Source organism: Eubalaena glacialis, chromosome 15 (assembly GCF_028564815.1).
Source record: "Eubalaena glacialis isolate mEubGla1 chromosome 15, mEubGla1.1.hap2.+ XY, whole genome shotgun sequence".
Classification (NCBI taxonomy): domain Eukaryota; kingdom Metazoa; phylum Chordata; class Mammalia; order Artiodactyla; family Balaenidae; genus Eubalaena; species Eubalaena glacialis.
In genome coordinates, this window is record NC_083730.1 from 87508985 (window position 1) to 87529124 (window position 20140).

Consider the following 20140-nt stretch of genomic DNA (forward strand, 5'->3'; position numbering starts at 1 on the left):
GGTTAGAAAACCCTGGGGGACTTCCCTGGCGGTCCAGTGGTTAAGACTTCGCCTTCCAATGCAGGGGGTGCGGGTTCGATCCCTGGTCGGGGAGCTAAGATCCCACGTGGCTCGTGGCCGAAAAACCAAAACATAAGACAGAAGCAATATTGTAACAAATTCAATAAAGACTTTAAAAATGGTCCACATCAAAAAAAAAAAATCTTTGAAAAAGAAAAAAAGAAAACCCTGGGAAAAGACGTTCAACATGAACAAGGAGGTTACACCAAGTTCCATAATTGGAAGCCTTACATGGCTCACTTTTCTCTGGTTGCCGCAGGTATATTTTATTTGATGGTGATGTGGACGCTCTGTGGGTGGAGAACATGAATTCTGTGATGGACGACAACAAGCTGCTGACGTTGGCCAATGGTGAGCGTATTCGGCTTCAAGCACACTGTGCCCTGCTCTTCGAGGCAAGTAGTGATGAAAAATGATTTCAAATATGTCTTTCTTTTAATTAAAATTTAAAATGTTTATTTTTTAACTTTTAATTTTTTATTTACGTTTTTAATTTTTTAAATTTATTTTTGGCTGCTTTGGGTCTTCATCGCCGCACGTGGGCTTTCTCTAGTTGCGGCGAGAGGGGGCTACTCTTCGTTGCGGTGCGCGGGCTTCTCATTGTGGTGCCTTCTCTTGTTGCGGAGCAGGGGCTCTAGGCGTGCAGGCTTCAGTAGTTGTGGCACGTGGGCTCAGTAGTTGTGGCGCACAGGCTTAGTTGCTCCACTGCATGTGGGATCTTCCTGGACCAGGGATTGAACCCGTGTCCCCTGCATTGGCAGGCGGATTCTTAACCACTGTACCACCAGGGAAGTCCCTAAAATGTTTATTTTTTTAAAAATTTATTTTATTGAGGTACAGTTGATTTACAATGTTGTGTTGATTTCTGCTGTACAGCAGAGTGATTCAGTTATACATTTATATACAGTCTTTTTCATATTCTTTTCCATTATGGTTTATCACAGGATACTGAATATAGTTCCCTGTGCTATACAGTGGGACCTTGTTGTTTATCCATCCTATATATAATAGTTTGCATCTGCTAATCCCAAACTCCCAATCCATCCCTCCTCCATCCCCCTCCCCCTTGGCAACCACAAGTCTCTTCTCTATGTCTGTGAGTGTGTTTCTGTTTCGTAAATAAGTTCACTTGTGTCATATTTTAGATTCCACGTATAAGTGATATCATATGGTATTTGTCTTTCTCTTTCTGACCTACTTCACTTAGTATGATAATCTCTAGGTCCATCCATGTTGCTGCAAATGGCATTATTTCATTCTTTTTCATGGCTGAGTAGTATTCCATTGTATATATGTACAACATCTTCTTTATCCATACATCTGTCGATGGAAATTTAGGTTGTTTCCATGTCTTGGCCATTGTAAATAGTGCTGCAATGAACACTGGGGTACATGTGTCTTTTTGAATTATAGTTTTGTCCAGATATATGCCCAGGAGTGGGATTGCTGGATCATATGGTAGCTCTATTTTTAGTTTTTTAAAGGAACCTCCATACTGTTCTTCATAGTGGCTGCACCAACTTACATTCCCACCAACGGTGTAGGAGGGTTCCCTTTTCTCCACACCCTCCCCTGCATTTGTTATTTGTAGACTAAAATGTTTATTAAAATAGTTATAAATATAGATGATTGAAGAAAACCCAAACAATGCAGAAGAATTTATGATGAGTACAACTCTGTTCTCTACCTGCTGCCCTCATCCCTCCTTACTGTATCCCAGAGGTAACTACATTTCACACTTGAGTTGTTTCTTCTGATGGTTACTCTAGTGTCTAAAGGAACCCACTTTGCGTGCTATTTCTTCCTTTATCAAGGTTACACATTATCTGTTGACTGACTGCTATGAAAGTGAGGGTTCATCTTTTATACCATCAGCCCACCTCCCCTCCGTAGAATACTATACTGCTAAGTCAGTTAAACCACTAAACATATTTACATCATTATGAATAAGGAAATATTTACTGTAGAGCCAACTAGTATACTGTGATATACTTGCTAGCAAAGCAAGAAATCCAGGGACTGTGATACATTTACATTCTTTTAGAGCCATTTTTTTTGGCTGGAGTTTATAGTTGCCTTTTTTTTTTCTCTCTCTCTCTCACTATTTGCCTTTATCTTATCTTCATTTTTCAAACTTTCTGTCATATCCTCTGAACCTGTTTCACAGCTGTGGTCCTGAGACTTGCTTTCACTCTAGCTTAATGCTAATACCATTCCTAACTTGGCCTGCAAAATTTGTCGATGTATGAGTATTTGTGCATATCATTATTTTATTGACTGACTGAACTGTGTCTTTTTTTCAGATAAAGAGAGACTGGTGTGTTAATATTGCTGTTAGATGCATACTTATTAAGTTTCATATTCCCTGATCTCAATTATGTTATAAAAAATAAAGAAAAAAGACTGAAAGGAAAACACTCCAAAACAGTGTTTGTTTCTTGGTGGTGGGATTTTGGATAACTTATTTTCTTCTTTATACTTTTTAATTTTGATCATATATTCTACAGCATGTTAATTTTCATATTAATTTTATGGTAAAAGAAACTTAAAAAGTGCTACATCAGAGATGCATAATCTTCCCATGACAAACCTAAGTGTTCAATTAGAAACCTCATAAAAGCTGTGTTAATTGGGGTATGACTTGGGTTTTATGCATTTGTAAAAACTTTGTACAAGCAACGGCTTTAAAACATGTATTCCAGTTGTCTATAGCTGTAGAAAACACTGATTTTGTTTATTTTTCCAGGTTGGAGATTTACAGTATGCCTCCCCTGCGACTGTGTCTCGATGTGGAATGGTTTATGTGGATCCTAAAAACTTGAAATATCAACCATACTGGAAAAAATGGGTTAATCAGATACAAAACAAGGTGAAAATTATTCCCAAAATGAACTTACCAGTTACTAGTATTGGTGGCTAGTTGGATAAACATAACTCAGAGGGGTGTTTGTTGTTGAAGACCATGACCTTGACCTTGACCTTGACCTGCCCAGGATCTTGAGTACTTAATGTTATCAATAAGTTGGATAAAAACATGGAAGACACCCTTATTAGATTTCCAGATAATTCACAGCAGGTGGGATAGGTAGTGATTTTGATAGTCTAGACCAGGGGGCGACAAATTTTTTCTGTGAAAGAGTAGAGAGTAAATAGTTTAGGCTTTGTGGGCCATATGGTTTCTTTTGCAACTACTCAACCCCGCCATTGTGGTATGAAAGCAGCCACAGTACATGAATGGGCATAGCAATGTACCAATAAAACTTTATTTACAAAAACAGGTGGCAGGCCAGATTTGGCTTATGTGTTGTAGTTGGCAACCCCTTATCCAGCCAAGCCCAGGAGTTGGGAGACTTGTCTCTATTAGGTGCCCAGCTCCTCCTGCTTTGCTCAGTTGGATGAATACAGTGTGTGAAGGACCTAGTTTGTCATGGAATTGAGATCTGATGGTTTCAGTTGACCTCAAACCCTGTGACGTATCACATGGCTGCTCAAAAATGTGTATTGCCTTAATGGTAGGCTTCATTGAAAGCTGCAGAGATAGATGTGACAGTCATGTGAACGTTGTGGCTTGACCACATCTGGGACACCATGACCACACAGGATGCATCTCTAGAAGGACCACTAGGCTGATGGTGAATTGGAAACCAGGACATAATTACCCCAAAGAAGACCAAGGGAAACATGATGGGACCATTTGAGGCACACTGTCAAATGGGGGATGACCACCCATGCAATCCCTGGTGGTCATCAACGCCTTGGTAGGGAGAAGGACCTTCCACTGCTTTGCACTCTTTGCTCAATGACTGTGGCCATATCATTTGAACTCTAAGATAATCAGCGCTTTTTCTATCAAATGGGACCTTTTATGGCACCTCCCTCCCAGGTCAGTGAAATCAAAGGCTTCATGATGAAATGGAAGAGCATTATAAAGGACAAATTTCTCTACAAATATATGAGTTATCAGAGTTTACTCACCTGCCAAATTTCTCATTCATCAGAAAATATTTCTCACCCCCTCTTTTTTTATAAAATATTTATTTATTTATTTGGCTGCACCAGGCGGGTCTTAGTTGTGGCACGCGGGATCTTTAGTTGCGGGATGCGAACTCTTAGTTGTGGCATGTGGGATCTAGTTCCCTGACCAGGGATCGAACCCGGGCCCCCTGCATTGGGAGCGTGGAGTCTTAGCCACTGGACCACCAGGGAAGTTCCCTCTCACCCCCTCTTTTTACAAGCAAAGCTTCCCACGAACTTCCATTTAAATAAAGGAACCCTTGAAAATGCTTTGAAATTCTGCTCTTTTATAGGCGGATCAAGGTGATTTACAGAGTCTGTTTGAGAAATATGTACCCTATCTCATTGATGTGATAGTGGAAGGAATAGTGGATGGAAAACAGGGAGAGAAGCTGAAGACAATAGTTCCGCAGACAAACCTAAATATGGTAAGTAAGGATCTTTGTTGGCAAAAAAGAAGTTCTTCCCTAAAGATGGACCCCCCAGTGGGCTTTCAAGGGGAGCAAAGATGCCAGATGGGTAAGTTGTAACATTGCCAGCTACTGACAAGGAAGACACAATGCTTCCTTTTGTGGCCCCGTGCCAGACAGGACACTGGGTTCCATCTGTGGAAACCAATATGGCGGGTCATACAGTTCCCAGCGCTTTGGGATCTGGGATCCCAGGATTTATGACCAGAACGGACCCTGGTGGGGGTGTGTGGAATATATGGACTGACCCAGGTGTTTTCCTGTGAACCAGGTAACCCAGTTAACCAAGATGCTGGATTCGTTACTAGAGGGAGAAATCGAGGACCCCGATCTTCTGGAGTGCTACTTCTTAGAGGCTCTGTACTGCTCTCTGGGCGCTTCCCTGCTCGAGGATGGAAGGGCTAAATTTGATGAATGTATTAAACGCATCGCTTCTTTGCCTACTGCTGATACGGAAGGGGTTTGGGCCAACCCTGGGGAACTGCCAGGTAGGAACCAAAGGTAGCTTGTTTTCCTACTCAGAATGTTTTTGGTTAGGTTTTTAAGAGGACGTGACCTTGCTTTTCCATATGTATGCCTGTATGGGTTTTCCAGATTGTTTGCTTCTGTAGAGAAATGTGCAACGGTCAGAGCACCCAGTGGTACTCTCAGGAGACGTTCAAATGTGTGAACTGCTATAGCAGAGCCCAGCTCCCTTGGATGGCCTTTTTTGCTGAGTCTAACCTTTTCCCCCCTAGCTTAGGCGCTTGCTTCCTTCACTCTGTTTAAGCTCTTTAAAATTTTCACATTGTGCTTGCCTTTGAATTTCTTCTCCTTTGGGCTTCTCTCTTTTATTCTCTCTCTCTAAAGTTCCACAGCTTAATTCATCTGCTCTATTCCTGAGTATTTGCACAGTAGACAATCACGTGTGGATTTGCGGATCATTCATAGGAAATCATTGTATTAAGGTTTAACTGTTTGCATGAAAAATGTGCATCCTCAAAGAACCATATATGATGAAAATGTGGCATTCTCCAAGAACTATAGCTAACACTAGGATCCTTCTTTGTCTGTCTCTTAATGACATTTGAATATGGCTTGGCAGGGAGACCTAAGCTGTATTCTATAATCATTACCTGGGCTGTTCTTTTTAAAGCTCAAAGTAAAATGATCGTAGGTCTTTCTAGTGGAGAGTCATTGAGCAAATAAAAGATGTTGTAAAAGTCTTTGGTCTTTGTTCAGACACCAAGGGAGGAAAGGGGGGGATGGGATGAATTGGGAGATTGGGACTGACATATATACACTAATATGTATAAAATAGGTAACTAATGAGAACCTGCTGTGTAGCACAGGGAACTCTACTTCACTTCGCTGTACAGTAGAAACTAACACAACATTGTAAAACAACTATACCCCAATAAAAAAAGTCTATGGTCTTTTGGGGAGTAGTTTGCTCGTACTTTCTTGGGGCCCTGAGTCTCCTTTGGCGGCGGGCTGGGGTGGGGGGTGCTTCCCAGCTATGCCTACCATGCCGGCTACGTGCTGCTGCCATCAGAGACGATGCTGGTCCCGGTCTGGTCTTTCTCCCTAGTTTGCTCTCATCTTGGGGACTTGAATGGCTGTGTAGACAACCCCCTTCCAGATGCCTTCTGCACTCAGCTCCAGGATCCGGGTCCCTTGACCTCATCCTAGCTCATAACACCTGGCACTGTTCTGTCTGCATCATAAATGCATACCTCCCACTCCCTGCTTCACAGTCGGCTTCTGTGATTCCTGCCACACGTGATCCCAGTTGGCCTCGTGGGGACAGTCCCCCACCCCCCGCCATTCTTCCTACCACCTTCTGAACCCTCTGAATCCTTTCCTGCCGCCCTATCGCTTCAACCCCTCTTGCCTAATTGCCCTTCTGTCGAATCTCTCTGAGAAAACCCAAGCCTGCTTTCTCTGCCTCTCCAGGGGCTGAGGGATACTGAGACAATCACACAACCACGAAGCCTGGCACCTCCATAAATTCAGTCTTGAGCTTGAACTCCCTCTCCTGTCCCCACAGGGGCAGTTCCTCTCCCTTTTTCGCCAAATCTCCACATGGCCCTCTCCCCTCTCTCTGCAGGTGACCTTCCTTCTTCCTTCAGCAGGAAAAATGGACACCGTCAGATAGGAATTTTTCCAGCCCCCATCTTCTCCTGTCTCCTTTCTCAGGGGAGAGACCAGCTCCCAGCTGGACCCGCCCTGTGCTTTGAGGTCTACCCCCACCCTCCTCATCAGGCTCCTGGCTTCACTGGTTTTCTCCTCTTTCTCCTGTATTTTCCATCTGTCCCTCTCTACCAATCCCATCCCACCAGCTCTTAGACATCTCTACCCAAACTGCTCCTCGCAAACTGCACATGCACTGCCTTCTCGTTGCCGGATCTGGTGACCCCTTCTGGTCTTTGCTTCCCCGACCTTGTCCCAGCATCGGACATGGTACCACTTTCTGCCTTCTTGAAACGTTCTTCCTCCATCCTGCTCCATCCTGGCCATGCCTTCAAAGTCTCCTTTGTTGAGTCCCCTTCCTCTGCCCCTCCCTCACATCAGGATTTGGTCCTAGACCCTCTTTTCACTCTTCATGTGACTTTTCACCATGTCTACAGCTCTGACTTCCAGTCCCCTCCCTTCTGAGCCTTTTCCTGGGTTCCCTAGCCCAGTTATATTTAAATCTATCTATCTATCTATCTTTATCCATCCATCCATTTTTATCTATCTCTATCTACCCATCCATCCATCCATCCATCCATCCGTCTGTCCATCCATCCTTATCTATCTATTCAATTAAGTTTCTGTCCAGGGAGCAAATAGCATTAGTTCATTTCAAGCATGTGCCAAAGCTGATTCTGTATTTCCATGTCCACGATCGAAGTGAAACAGACCACTGTTTGTTACAGGTCACCTTCCAACCTTGTTTGACTTTCATTTTGATCCCACACAGAAGAAATGGATACCATGGAATAAATTAGTTCCAGAGTATGTTCATTCCCGTGAGAGGAAATTTATTGACATCCTGGGTAAGTGAGAACCAAACCCTTGGTTTAGGCGTGTATGGTTCTCATTCTGTGAGGAAGGGAAAAAGATCCTGAGGTCCCTGTGGTACTCTGAGTCACACCCGGAGTGCTGGTTGGGAGAAACTGAGGAACGTGAGCCATGGGCTTTTCCAAGAGGGCGGCACTTTGGATTCCTTTTATGTGCTGCTGGTTGTGGGCATCTTCAGATGTCTGTGCCTCTCAACTCTTTCCCTGGGCAGGCGGATCCTGACAGGTCGGGGCAAGAGGTAGGGTGCTGGTCTGCTTCCCATTGCTTTGCACAGGCTGCCTTCTGCCCCATAGAGCTGGCTGGGCGTGGGGAGGGACGAAGGAAGGAGTGAAAGAGGAATGAACAAGGCAGCATTTTGTAAGAGATGCTGCCTTGAGAAGTCGCGTACCATGGGCGTTGTGTATTGAGTCGTATTTTACGTGCACACCTCTGGCTATTTGGATAACATAGAGGCTGAAGCATTTCACAAAACGAATATCTGATTTTGGTTTGTATAGAGTTATTTTAGAGTGGGGTGTACGTATTTTCTCAGGAACCAATCAGGATTAAAAATTGCCAATGCCGGAGTAAGCCAGACCTGACTTTGAGGCTTTATGCTCTCTTCAGAGGAAGTTGTTGGTCAGGAAACCATATCCTGATAAGTGATAAGTGAGTGACATATGCAGTGGAGAAGCTGAGTTTTTAATATCCTGAGTATAAATCAGAATTGGATATTAAAACAGTGTGGGTGTTCTACACCTGGATGTGGTGATGATGACACAGCTGTAGAAATGCATGAAACTCATCAAATTATACACTTAAAATTGGAGTGAATTTTATGGTATGTGGGTTATACCTCCATAAAGCTATTAAAAATAATGGTTGGGGTACTGAGGTTCTCCTAAGATGATTTCACCCATATATACGTTTTCAAGGTCACCTCTTGGGTTTTTGCTGATGCTTTTTATGGGATTTATGGGATCCTGTGAAACTCCAGGTTGCTCAATGCACACCTTGTTGGCATTTCTGTGATGCTCCTGTTCTTCATATATTCTTTAGTTCATACGGTGGATACAACCCGTACTACCTGGACGCTGGAACAAATGGTTAAGATTAGGCAACCTGTTCTTTTGGTTGGTGAATCTGGCACCTCCAAGACAGCTACTACCCAGAACTTTCTTAAAAACCTGAACGAAGAGACTAATGTAAGTCATTATTTGTATCTGTTATCTATTGCCGTGTAACAAATTACCCCAACACAAAGCAGCTCATACAACAAACACTATGTCAGTTTCTGCAGGTCAGGAATCTGGAAGTGGGTTAGCTGGGTGGTTCTAGCCCAGGCTCTCTCATGAGATTGCAAGCCCCACTAGGGCTGTGGTCATCTGAAGGCTTGACTGTGGCTGGAGGACCCTCTTCTGAAATGGTCGGCCTCAGTTCCCCACCATGTGGGCCTCTCCAAGGGCTGCTGGTGTCCTCTTGACATGGTAGCTGGCTCCCCCCAGAATGAATGTACAGGATAGCAAAGCAGATGCTGCAATGCTTCATATGACCCAGGAAACCACACACCATCGCTTCTGCCACATTCTGTGGGTCACACAGAAACCACCATGGCCCACCCTGATACAGCGTGGGAGGGGGCTACACAAGGTGTGGGTGCCTGGAGGTGAGGGTGCTTGGGAGTCGTCTGGAGGCTGGCACTCACATTCCTCATCACCACTTTGTGGTTTCTCCCCTCCTTCCTCCAGCCACGTGTCAAACATGGGAGGGTCTGGGTGCCCCAGGGCAAACGACAGTGAACAGGCTGTTAACGCCCGATCTTGTTAGGAGGGGAGACAAATGCGAAAATGAATACATGAAACCCGATCGTGCAGAATGTACCGGGTGCACCGAGATGTTATGAAGGAGGGTGGCATTTCTCCTTTCCGTGTACTCACAGTGGTCCTGCATGGCCCACCTGCTCACCACTGCAACTCTCTTGGCTTTGAACAAGTTCTACTTTATGTTTAATAACCATGTAAAGACTCTTATCTCCTCCAAGAAGCTGCCTGTGATTTTCGGGATCTCCAGCTGTCATATATTTGTCCCCAGTCCGCACACTGACTCAGTTCCTTGTTAATGTTGCCCATCATTTAAGCTCCCAATTCCTGTTCTGGCCTTCTGGAACCTCAGAGGGGAGACAGTTCCCCACTGCTTTCCTCTGACTCTCCCTTAGGCTGGTGCCTCCAGTAGCAAAGAGGCTCCGGGAAGCCTCGTGGCCCTCGGGGCCGGGGAGTGGTCAGCCCGGCTTTGCGATGGGCACGTAAGGGATGTGGGCGGGGCTGGGTTGCACTGCCCACGAATGGATGGTCCAGGTCACTCACATACCAGCACGTGCAAGCATGGTTTATCTAGCTCTGAGGATGCCATTGTGGAGGGCACACGAAAGATGTTTACAGCCAGAAGGACCTACCAGTTAATGGGGCAAAGGGAACCCGCGTTCAGAAGCCCCCCCGCCGTGACCCTCCCCACCGGGACTCAGCAGCTGGTGCTTATTGGCCCGACAAGACATATCTGGATACGTTCATGACAAAGAGAAGCACACTCACCTTCAGATGTCCAGCTCAGGTGCACCTGCACTTGTGGATACCTTGTAGAAGGGTGTTATCTAAGGCAGCGGTTCTTAAAATGTGGTCCCTGGACCCACAGCATAAGCATCACCTGAAAACTTGCTTAAACCCCTGGGACCTACTGAATCGGAAACTCTGAGGATGGGGCCCCATCAGGCTGCCGTCCAGGTGGTTCTGATGCATAATTAAGTGTCGGAGCCACTGATCAGTGAACTCTCACCCATCGCTCTAAGAAGGGGCAGGGGAGAAGCCCCAAGTACGAGTGCGTGAGGATGTGAGCCCCGCACAGGGATCGGGGGACCTCCCTCACCTTTCTCTCCGTGGTTACTTCCAAGGGCTAACCAGTGATTGTTCATGCTGTCTTTGACTTATTTATTAAGATGTAGCAGGCATGATAGTAACTTATGTTTGAATATTGCTTTGTCATTTTGAAAACACCTTGGTGTATTTCATCTCACACGATAAAGTCACTCTATGAAGTAGTCCAAGAAGATGTCGTTGAAATCATCTTTCAGATGAGAAAAACGAGGCTCTGAAAGGTTAAGTGATGGCTCTGAGGTCACCTGGTTAGAACTGTGCGGAGCCAAGCCCCCGACCCAGTCCCCATTGTCACACCTGACGACCAGTTATTGCTTCATACAACTTGCCAAAAGGAAAGGGGAATTCTTGCTTTAGCGCTAAAAAATAGAATGAAGTTCAGACTCACGTTGGGTTATAAAAAAGTTAGTTCAGATACCAACGAATTTGCAAAATAGATGCTAGCTTACAATCAAACATTCCCTGCAGGCACCGTGAAAAAAAAGACCACCTTTTGGAATAATCTCTTTCTGTTTCAGATTGTGTTAATGGTCAGTTTCTCCTCCCGCACCACGTCCATGGATATCCAAAGAAATTTAGAAGCCAACGTGGAAAAACGAACCAAAGACACGTACGGCCCGCCCATGGGGAAACGCCTCCTGGTGTTCATGGATGACATGAACATGCCAAAGGTTGGTGGGGTTAACGGCGGGGGCGGGGCAGTGTGCTGTGTTTGTGGCCTTGTGTGTGCGTGGAGTGGGTGAGTGTGAGAACTCCTGTCTTTATTCTGCACAATGTCTGCAGGGCCCAGGTTACGAGGAGCCAGCTGAAGGGACAATGTGACAGGAAGTGTCTTCTTAACCAGAGAGACCCTTTCCTTAGATTGTGTTCCGTAGTTTCTCAAAGGAAGGAAGTAGGTAGCAAGGCAGCCTCTGAACTACATTCAGCATATGTTTGAGCGAGAGATTTCCAAATGAGCTGTACTTCAGGTAGGAATGCTGCTCTCAGCCCCATTTACATGGGAAGCATGAGGGCAGGCACTTCCTCAGGATTCCTCTGGATTTACCAAGGAAAGGGAACTTTCGCCTGCACACTGGGTGTGTTTCTGGGGCCAGAGCCTCAGAGGTGCAAAGTTTTCTTAGCACTGGGATTTAGATTTATATCTTTTTTGCAGAACCATTTTTTCCCTGAAAAATCTATCTTCCAGATGGACTGTTTGCAAAGCCAGGATCCATCCATGCATCCATCCATGCATCCATCCACACATCTATCCATCCATCCATCCATCCATGCATCTGTGCATCCATGCATGCACCCATCCATCTATGCATCTATCTGTCTTTGCATCCAGCCAGCCATCCACACACTTGTTTTTCCATCCATCCATCCAACTGATATATTTATTGAGCACCTCCTATGGGATTGGTGCTGTGAAGTGATGAGCAAAACGTATATAGTTCCTGCCCTCAGGGAGCTTACAGTCTAGACAGGGACACAGATTTTTTAAAAAATTACAAATGAATATATAGAACTGCAAACTTTGAGAAGCCCAATGAAACTCAAACCAGAGTGCTCCGAGAGAGTGAGAGGAGAGATGAGATTTAGTTCAGATGGTCAGCAAAGGCGTTGCTGAGTTCTGCTTTATGATACCACTGTTCTTCCTTTTCTGTAAAAAAAAAATCAAGGTGGACGAATATGGCACACAGCAGCCGATTGCCCTGCTGAAACTGCTGTTGGAAAAAGGCTACCTGTACGACCGGGGGAAGGAGCTGAACTGTAAAAGCGTCCGAGACTTTGGCTTTATTGCTGCGATGGGGAAAGCGGGGGGAGGCCGCAACGAAGTCGACCCGAGATTTATTTCGCTATTCAGTGTCTTCAACATTCCATTTCCTTCAGAGGCGTCTTTGCACTTAATTTATTCCTCCATCCTCAAAGGCCATACCTCGGTAATTTGATTTTAATTAGAAGTCTAAACTGGAGGGCCATGTGTTGGGTAGAAACGTGGTAGCAATGTGTGCATCTGGCACAGCAAACACAATGCCTGCAGCCCACGGTGCTTCTAGGAGACTGTGAACATGTTTTCCTTTCTTTCAAAATCAGAAGAAAGGAATCAATATAATTCAGCCTGGATTATATTCATCTTTATACCATGGCAGTCATAATATGTATGTAAGATAATATATTTAATTATAGTTAAATAAAATAATGTATAAATATAGCTTTATTTCTATAAATAACATGTAATATATATAATAATATAAAGAATATAATATATATAATAAGATATATATAAATAATGTATTTTTATGGAGGAAGGGACCCATGAAGGCATAAGTGCCTGGCGCCCATGGAAGCTGTGATGTGGCCCTGAGTTACATAGGCCACCTTGAGTGGCAGCAGTGAACCAACTAGAGGACTTGGGCTCTGGAGTCCGTCCCCATTCTGCTCCTTGGGCAAGTCCCTTGAGACCCCGTAGTCCCCATCCTCCTCTGGAACAGGGAGATAATTCTGGTACCCACCTCACTTAGGTTTTGGGAGAATGAAAGGAGAAAACGCATGTAAAGTGTGTGGCACAGTGCCCAGCACATGTCCGATACTCACTAGATACTAGTTATTGCTGTTATCGTTGTGATTTACGTGACCCCCATGAATGGAACCCGTTCATTTAAATAACAACCTTCTGATCCTGGCATTTGCCTTCTAAAGCAGGCTTGCACACTTAAAATCTTGAAGGGCCAGGCAGGAAACGTAAAGGTGTGGGATCAGTGGTCACCTGGCATGTTCATGCCCTACGTTAAGCCATTCGTTTCCAAAACAGTGAGGTCTGTGCTAGTCAAATCAACCTCAAACTGAGGGTGGTTTGGGGCTTTGGTTTCCTATCACGTTGACTTGTCAGTTAATGTGAAAATCTAGGGAAACAAAAGCAGATCAGATGATTAGTTTCTCTGGTTCTTTAATTGTTTTCTTGCCTCCTCTCAAAAAATTATGGTAAAATTCATGCAACATAAGATTAGCTATTAAAACCATTTTAAAGTATACAGTTCAGTGGCATTTAGTACATTCACAGTGTTGTACAACTATCACCACTGTATAGTTCCAGAATATTTTTATCACCCCAAAAGCAGTTATTCCATCCTATCCTTCAGCCCCTGGCAACCACTGATCTGCGTTCTGTCTCTATGGATTTTCCTATTCTGGAAATTTCCCATTAATGGAATCATACAATATGTGGTCTTCTGTGTTTGGTTTCTTTCATGTTTTCAAGGTTCATCCATCAGTGTAGCAGGTGTCAGTGCTTCATTCTTTTTTATGGCCCAATCATATTCCATGGTATGGATGGACCACATTTTGCTTATCCATTCATTCACTGATAGATACTTGTTGGGGGGGGGTCTTTTCATTCTGTAGGTGTTTCATGAGAGCATTGTGGCTGTAAGTGACAAGCTGACATCCTGCACGTTGGCACTTTACAAAAACATTGTTCAGGATCTACTGCCCACCCCATCCAAGTTCCACTACATCTTTAACCTTCGAGATCTCTCGCGGATTTTTAACGGTCTTGTCCTCACTAACCCAGAACGGTGAGTTTGTTTTCTCTCACTAAAATGTGTCCCATCAGTATGATGGGTTTTCTTATTCTTTTAAGACAGAGGAGCTATCAAGGAATGTGGTATGAATCCATGTATCAGTTAATTACCCAGTGTCTTTTTGTTTACGTCAAACGAAGAACAGAGTCAAATGCTTGCTTAAGACCTGATGCCTCTTGAGCCCTTGAGTTGAAGGCAGGTGGAGCCAAGAGAGGCAGATGTGTGGCCGTGTGCACAGGTGTGTGCAACCCCGCGGTAGGACTGCTGTGACAACCACTTGTTCTCAGTTCTAAAGGTGAAATTTGCCCGCGTGGAGCCTTTCCTTCATACAACTGAATTGTTGCCAGTTGCCAACTGGTTCTATTATCAATATATGTGTCTTTGAGAGAAGTTAAGCACGGAGGACAGAAGGGATTTAAGTCTGGTCTAGAAATTGACTCATGAAAGCTAGACGTATTTGTGTATTTACATTAATGTAAACTTTCTTCTATGTAGATTTGCAGGGATGCTCCAATTTCGTGGATTCATGTTATGAATCCACGAAATACTGAAAAACGAATTAGGAACTTTCCCCGTACCCACACTGACTCTTGGGTGCCCTTGAAGGTTTCAGAATGGCAGTTCCGGAGAGAGCACCTCTAGGTATTTAGGGTGGAGTGAGAGCTCTTTGCCAGAAACCAGAAAAAGACCCAGAACTGGGGTCAGATGGAGTTGGTTCTTAGAAAAAAGAGCTGCCAGTGGCTCTGCTGCTGATTTTAAATTCATAAATTCCAGCAAGTAGGTGTCCTGTCAGGTTCTCAGGTCATTTACGTTACTTATAGACAATGTTCTTTTTCTTCCCTGCAGTAGGATAAGTTATGAATGACAACCTTATGGTTTTTACACTTAAATTGTTAGCTTGCATTAAATTTCAATTAATGTGAAACCAGGGGGGGAAAAAGACTATGGGAGTGTTGTCCTTTTCTGCACCCTATGTACCCATCTGAAAATAGTAGCATTCAGCCTGCTCTTCTCTAGATAACTTTGTGGCTGGTTTTGCCCCTTCCATCCTGTAGGTTCCAGACGGTGACCCAGATGGTGAGAGTCTGGAGGAATGAGTGTCTGAGAGTCTTCCACGACCGGTTAATCAATGAAACAGACAAGCAACTGGTCAGTACATTGAATATGTACCAGCAAATGCAAAAAAAAAAACTCTAACCACAAAATTCTTCTCTGGGTGAAAAGAAAAAGTACAAAACAAAAAAAACCCAATGTATTTTTTTTCAATGTATTTTTTGTATGGGACATTGCAGAAAAATAGAGGCTAACAATGAAAGTCAACAGGTAAAGGAGGGTGGATTATTAAGTACCTTGCAGCCAATGGGGAAAAAAATCGAATGCAAATTACTTCAGATAATCCTAGCATACACTCTTTTTCTGACAAGTCTTAGCATGTCTATGGTGTTGAGTTTGGCTTCCTGAAGTGGTCTTGTATTGTCAGGTCGAAGAGCACATAGGCAGCTTGGTCACGGTACATTTTAACGATGACGTGGAGGTGGTGATGAGGGACCCCATCCTGTTTGGAGACTTCCGGATGGCTCTGCACGAAGAGGAAACGCGCATTTATGAAGACATTCAGGACTATGAGGCAGCCAAGGCTTTGTTCCAGGTGCGGACAGGGCTCACCTCTCCCGGGAGCGCGTTGCATGGGTGCCCAGGAGGTGGAGTAGGAAGAACACCCGTGCCTCCGTCTCTAGGTTCAGAATGTGGGCTTGTGTCTGATCCCGTGGTGTCCATGTCCAGTGGTGCATGGGAATGGTCTGATGAATTTGTTCAACACGCAGACCCCTGGGGCCCATCTTTGTGCGTTTCCCTTCATCAAGCCCACGAAGAGTGCCAGGGTTCCGATGCACAGCCAGCTTTGGGAACCGCTCATCTGACCCCCTAACATTCATCTTCATCTTAATTCACGAGTCGAACCTTGTAACTAGCATTGGCTGGCTGCTGGCCAGTCACAGACCAGCAGATCGAAGTCTTGATCGTAAAAGGTAGTCTCTTAAACCTGAATGATTGAATAATTTCAGCAATTATAGACATTCAGAAAAACCTCTCCTCTGTTCTTAATCACTCTGGCACAAAAGGAGAGAGTCTGTCTCTTAAAAGCCAGTGATTCTTAAAGAAAAAAATTTTTTTTCTAAAATTCAGGAAATTCTTGAAGAGTATAACGAAAGCAACACCAAAATGAGCTTGGTTCTCTTTGACGATGCTTTGGAGCACCTGACCCGTGTGCACCGTATCATTCGACTGGACCGTGGCCACGCCCTGCTGGTCGGGGTCGGGGGCTCCGGGAAGCAGTCTCTGGCCAGGCTGGCCGCCTTCACAGCTGGCTATGAGGTGAGCCGAGCTCCCCTCCCACCCCCCAGGAATGGGTTTGGTATGCCAATTTCCACAGTTAGTAGTTCCTGCAAATATTTGAGCTATCTATAACAGATCACAACACGATGTTTTCATAGAATATAAAGTGTTTTTTTTGGGGGGGGGTTGATATTATTTTAACTGAATATTCGAAGCATCTAACTATTGTATTTAGAATGAAGAGTATGTCAAATCAAGTTCGAAAGTCAAATACGAGCAAATCCCGTGACCTGTGACCTGTGCTCGTGTAGAGGAGGGGTTGCCCTAAACCTCCATGGCCCCAGTGTTGAGGGTCAGCAATGTATCAGCACAACCAGCCTGCACGGTTCTGGGACATTCTTAGAATCTTTAAAAAAAAAAGTTTTATTGAGATACATTTCACAGACCATACAATTCATCCACTTAAGGTGTACAATTCAATAGTTTTATAAAAATATGTTCAAAAGGTTGTGAAACCATTACCACATTCAATTTTAGAACATTTTCATCATCCCAAGAAGAAATCCCAAGCCCTTTAGCTGTTGCCCTCTATCTTCCTGTCCTTCCAAGCCCCCCAGCCCTAAGAAACCACTAATCTACTTTCTGTCTCTCTCGACTTTCCTATTCTGGATTTTCATACAAATAGAATCAGAGCATGTGGTCTTTTGTGACAGCTTCTTGCGCGTAGCATAATGTTTTCAAGCTTCCTCCATGTATCAGTGCTTCATTCCGTTTTGTGGCTGAATCATGTTCCCTGTGTGGTAGATAGACCACGTTTCGTTTATCCATTCATCTATTGACAGTCATTTGGGTTATTTCCACCTTTTGGCTACAATGAACTACGCTGCTCTAAGCATTCATGTACAAGGTTCTGTGTGGACATATGTTTTCATTTCTCTTGGGTGGATACCTAAGAGCAGAGTTGCTGGGTCATAGCGGCAATTCTCTGTTGACTCATTTGGGAAACTGCCAGATTGTTTTCCAAAGATTATATCCCCCCAGCACTGTATGAAGGGTCCTGTTTCTCCCACCGTCCTTAGGCTCTTACAGATAGTCCTGCAGTGCCCACAGGTTAACTCGCCAGCCTGGCCCATCACCGTGGAGACGTGCACCGTGCAATGAGAATCAATTTTGAAGAGGAGTCGTCTCCACAACTCACCCTCCCACACTGTCCTTAGTTCTCTGGTATCCGATCCTGTTCATTACTAGGGTTTTGCATTATCCTCAGTGTCTCTGTTTTTGCTGAAAACTAGCCCCAGGTGCCTTGACCGCGCCGCCCCCCCCCCCCGCCCCGCCCCGGCATGCCTGCTCTTTCTGGGCAGAACAGGGTCGTTATTCAGCCTCCGTCATTACCAGGCGCTCAGCTACCCCTGATGCCTACCCCGGATCCCTTTGATCCATCCTCTCAGAGGGGATACCTCTTGTTCGGTTTCCGTAATCCTTCTACTAGCATTAGAAGGTGTTCTTTTGCACAAACTGTCTTATTCGTCGTCTCATGTCTTCTGGAATCAGATTGAACTCAACATCATTATCATCATCACAGAGTGATCACTGTTGTTATGGGATCACTGGTCTCTATATACACGTAATATGTCCTCATTGCAGCTATTCGGAAAATGCAGAAACATCTAAAGAAAATAAAGATCATCTGTAATCTCATCACCTAAGGATAACCACTGTGGGTTCCTAGTAAAATTTTGGTGCACATCCTTCCAGAATTTTCCTATGAGTCTACAAATGTATTAACTTATTACTAGCAATGGGTTAATGTTATATGTAACTTTTTCTTAAGAGGGTCTTGTAAAATTTTATTTTCAAATTATATTTTTCAGAGTCTAAAAATACTATATACCTTTTCCACTTAACATGTCAACATCCCTTGTCATTTGACATCTTTCAGAATCCAAATTTGATGAATGTATAGTACAATATTTTAATTAAAAATTCTTCTTTAGTTGGACATTTAGAAATATTACAATTTTGCAATATTATATAATTAACATCTATATGGAACTTTTGTAATCTGTTTTTTTCCATTTAACTCTAGATCACTGACATCTTTTAAAGTCAATAGCTATATATTTGCATTTTCCTTTGAAACACTGCACAATGTTCCCTTGTGTAAATATGCCACACATAAGCCTCTCTGTTGGTGGACATTTAGCCTTTTCCTTGTTTTGTTATTATAAACAGTGCAGTGATGAACATTCTTATTCTTTGCACACCGATCAGTTTTGCAAAGAACACAACTGTTGTTGTTGTTTTTTCCATGCAAACATTTTCTTTTGAAATTGGGAAATTGGAGGGTTTAAGGGTATATGTTTTTAAAAGACTTTTGATCCATGGCACCAGATTTCACATTAGAAAGGGTGGACCTGGGAGGGGGGAGGGGCAAGATGGCGGAAGAGTAAGACGCGGAGATCACCTTCCTCCCCACAGATACATGAGAAATACATCTACACGTGGAACTGCTCCTACAGAACACCCACTGAACGCTGGCAGAAGACGTCAGACCTCCCAAAAGGCTCTTGGTCCTCCAGCCAGGCATCAGGGCTGTGCCTCTGAGGTGGGAGAGCCAACTTCAGGACACTGGTCCACAAGAGACCTCCCAGCTCCACGTAATACCAAATGGCGAAAATCTCTCACAGATCTCCATCTCAACATCAAGACCCAGCTTCACTCAACGACCAGCAAGCTACAGTGCTGGACACCCTATGCCAAACAACTAGCAAGACAGGAACACAGCCCCATCCATTAACAGAGAGGCTGCCTAAAATCATAATAAGGCCACAGACACCCCAAAACACACCACCAGACGTGGACGAACCCACCAGAAAGACAACATCCAGCCTCATCCACCAGAACACAGGCACTAGTTCCCTCCACCAGGAAACCTACACAACCCACTGAACCAACCTTAGCCACTGGGGACAGATACCAAAAACAACGGGAACTACGAACCTGCAGCCTGTGAAAAGGAGACCCCAAACACAGTAAGATAAGCAAAATGAGAAGACAGAAAAACACACAGCAGATGAAGGAGCAGGGTCAAAACACACCAGACCTAACAAATGAAGAGGAAATAGGTAGTCTACCTGAAAAAGAATTCAGAATAATGATAGTAAGGATGATCCAAAGTCTTGGAAATAGAATAGACAAAATGCAAGAAACATTTAACAAGGACGTAGAAGAACTAAAGAGGAACCAAGAAACGATGACAAGCACAATAAATGAAATTAAAAATACTCTAGATGGGATCAATAGCAGAATAACTGAGGCAGAAGAACGGATAAGTGACCTGGAAGATAAAATGGTGGAAATAACTACTGCAGAGCAGAATAAAGAAAAAAGAATGAAAAGAACTGAGGACAGTCTCAGAGACCTCTGGGACAACATTAAACGCACCAACATTCGAATTATAGGGGTCCCAGAAGAAGAAGAGAAAAAGAAAGGGACTGAGAAAATATTTGAAGAGATTCTAGTTGAAAACTTCCCTAATATGGGAAAGGAAATAGTTAATCAAGTCCTGGAAGCACAGAGAGTCCCATACAGGATAAATCCAAGGAGAAACACACCAAGACACATATTAATCAAACTATCAAAAATTAAATATAAAGAAAACATATTAAAAGCAGCAAGGGAAAAACAACAGATAACACACAAGGGCATCCCCATAAGGTTAACAGCTGATCTTTCAGCAGAAACG

The 20140-nt window shown here is 44.0% G+C and overlaps 1 protein-coding gene across 1 annotated transcript in view; it reads left to right on the forward strand.

Annotated features, from left to right (window-relative positions):
* Window positions 1–20140, forward strand: part of DNAH10 (dynein axonemal heavy chain 10) — a 157018-nt gene that overhangs the window by 90137 nt on the left and 46741 nt on the right. Inside the window, exons 40-51 of the mRNA XM_061170347.1 lie at window positions 320–455; window positions 2807–2929; window positions 4368–4502; window positions 4816–5032; window positions 7445–7564; window positions 8628–8773; window positions 11014–11166; window positions 12160–12420; window positions 13883–14055; window positions 15117–15210; window positions 15542–15709; window positions 16246–16434. Coding sequence (XP_061026330.1) covers window positions 320–455; window positions 2807–2929; window positions 4368–4502; window positions 4816–5032; window positions 7445–7564; window positions 8628–8773; window positions 11014–11166; window positions 12160–12420; window positions 13883–14055; window positions 15117–15210; window positions 15542–15709; window positions 16246–16434 — 1915 coding nt within the window. The remainder of the gene's footprint in view (window positions 1–319; window positions 456–2806; window positions 2930–4367; window positions 4503–4815; window positions 5033–7444; window positions 7565–8627; window positions 8774–11013; window positions 11167–12159; window positions 12421–13882; window positions 14056–15116; window positions 15211–15541; window positions 15710–16245; window positions 16435–20140) is intronic.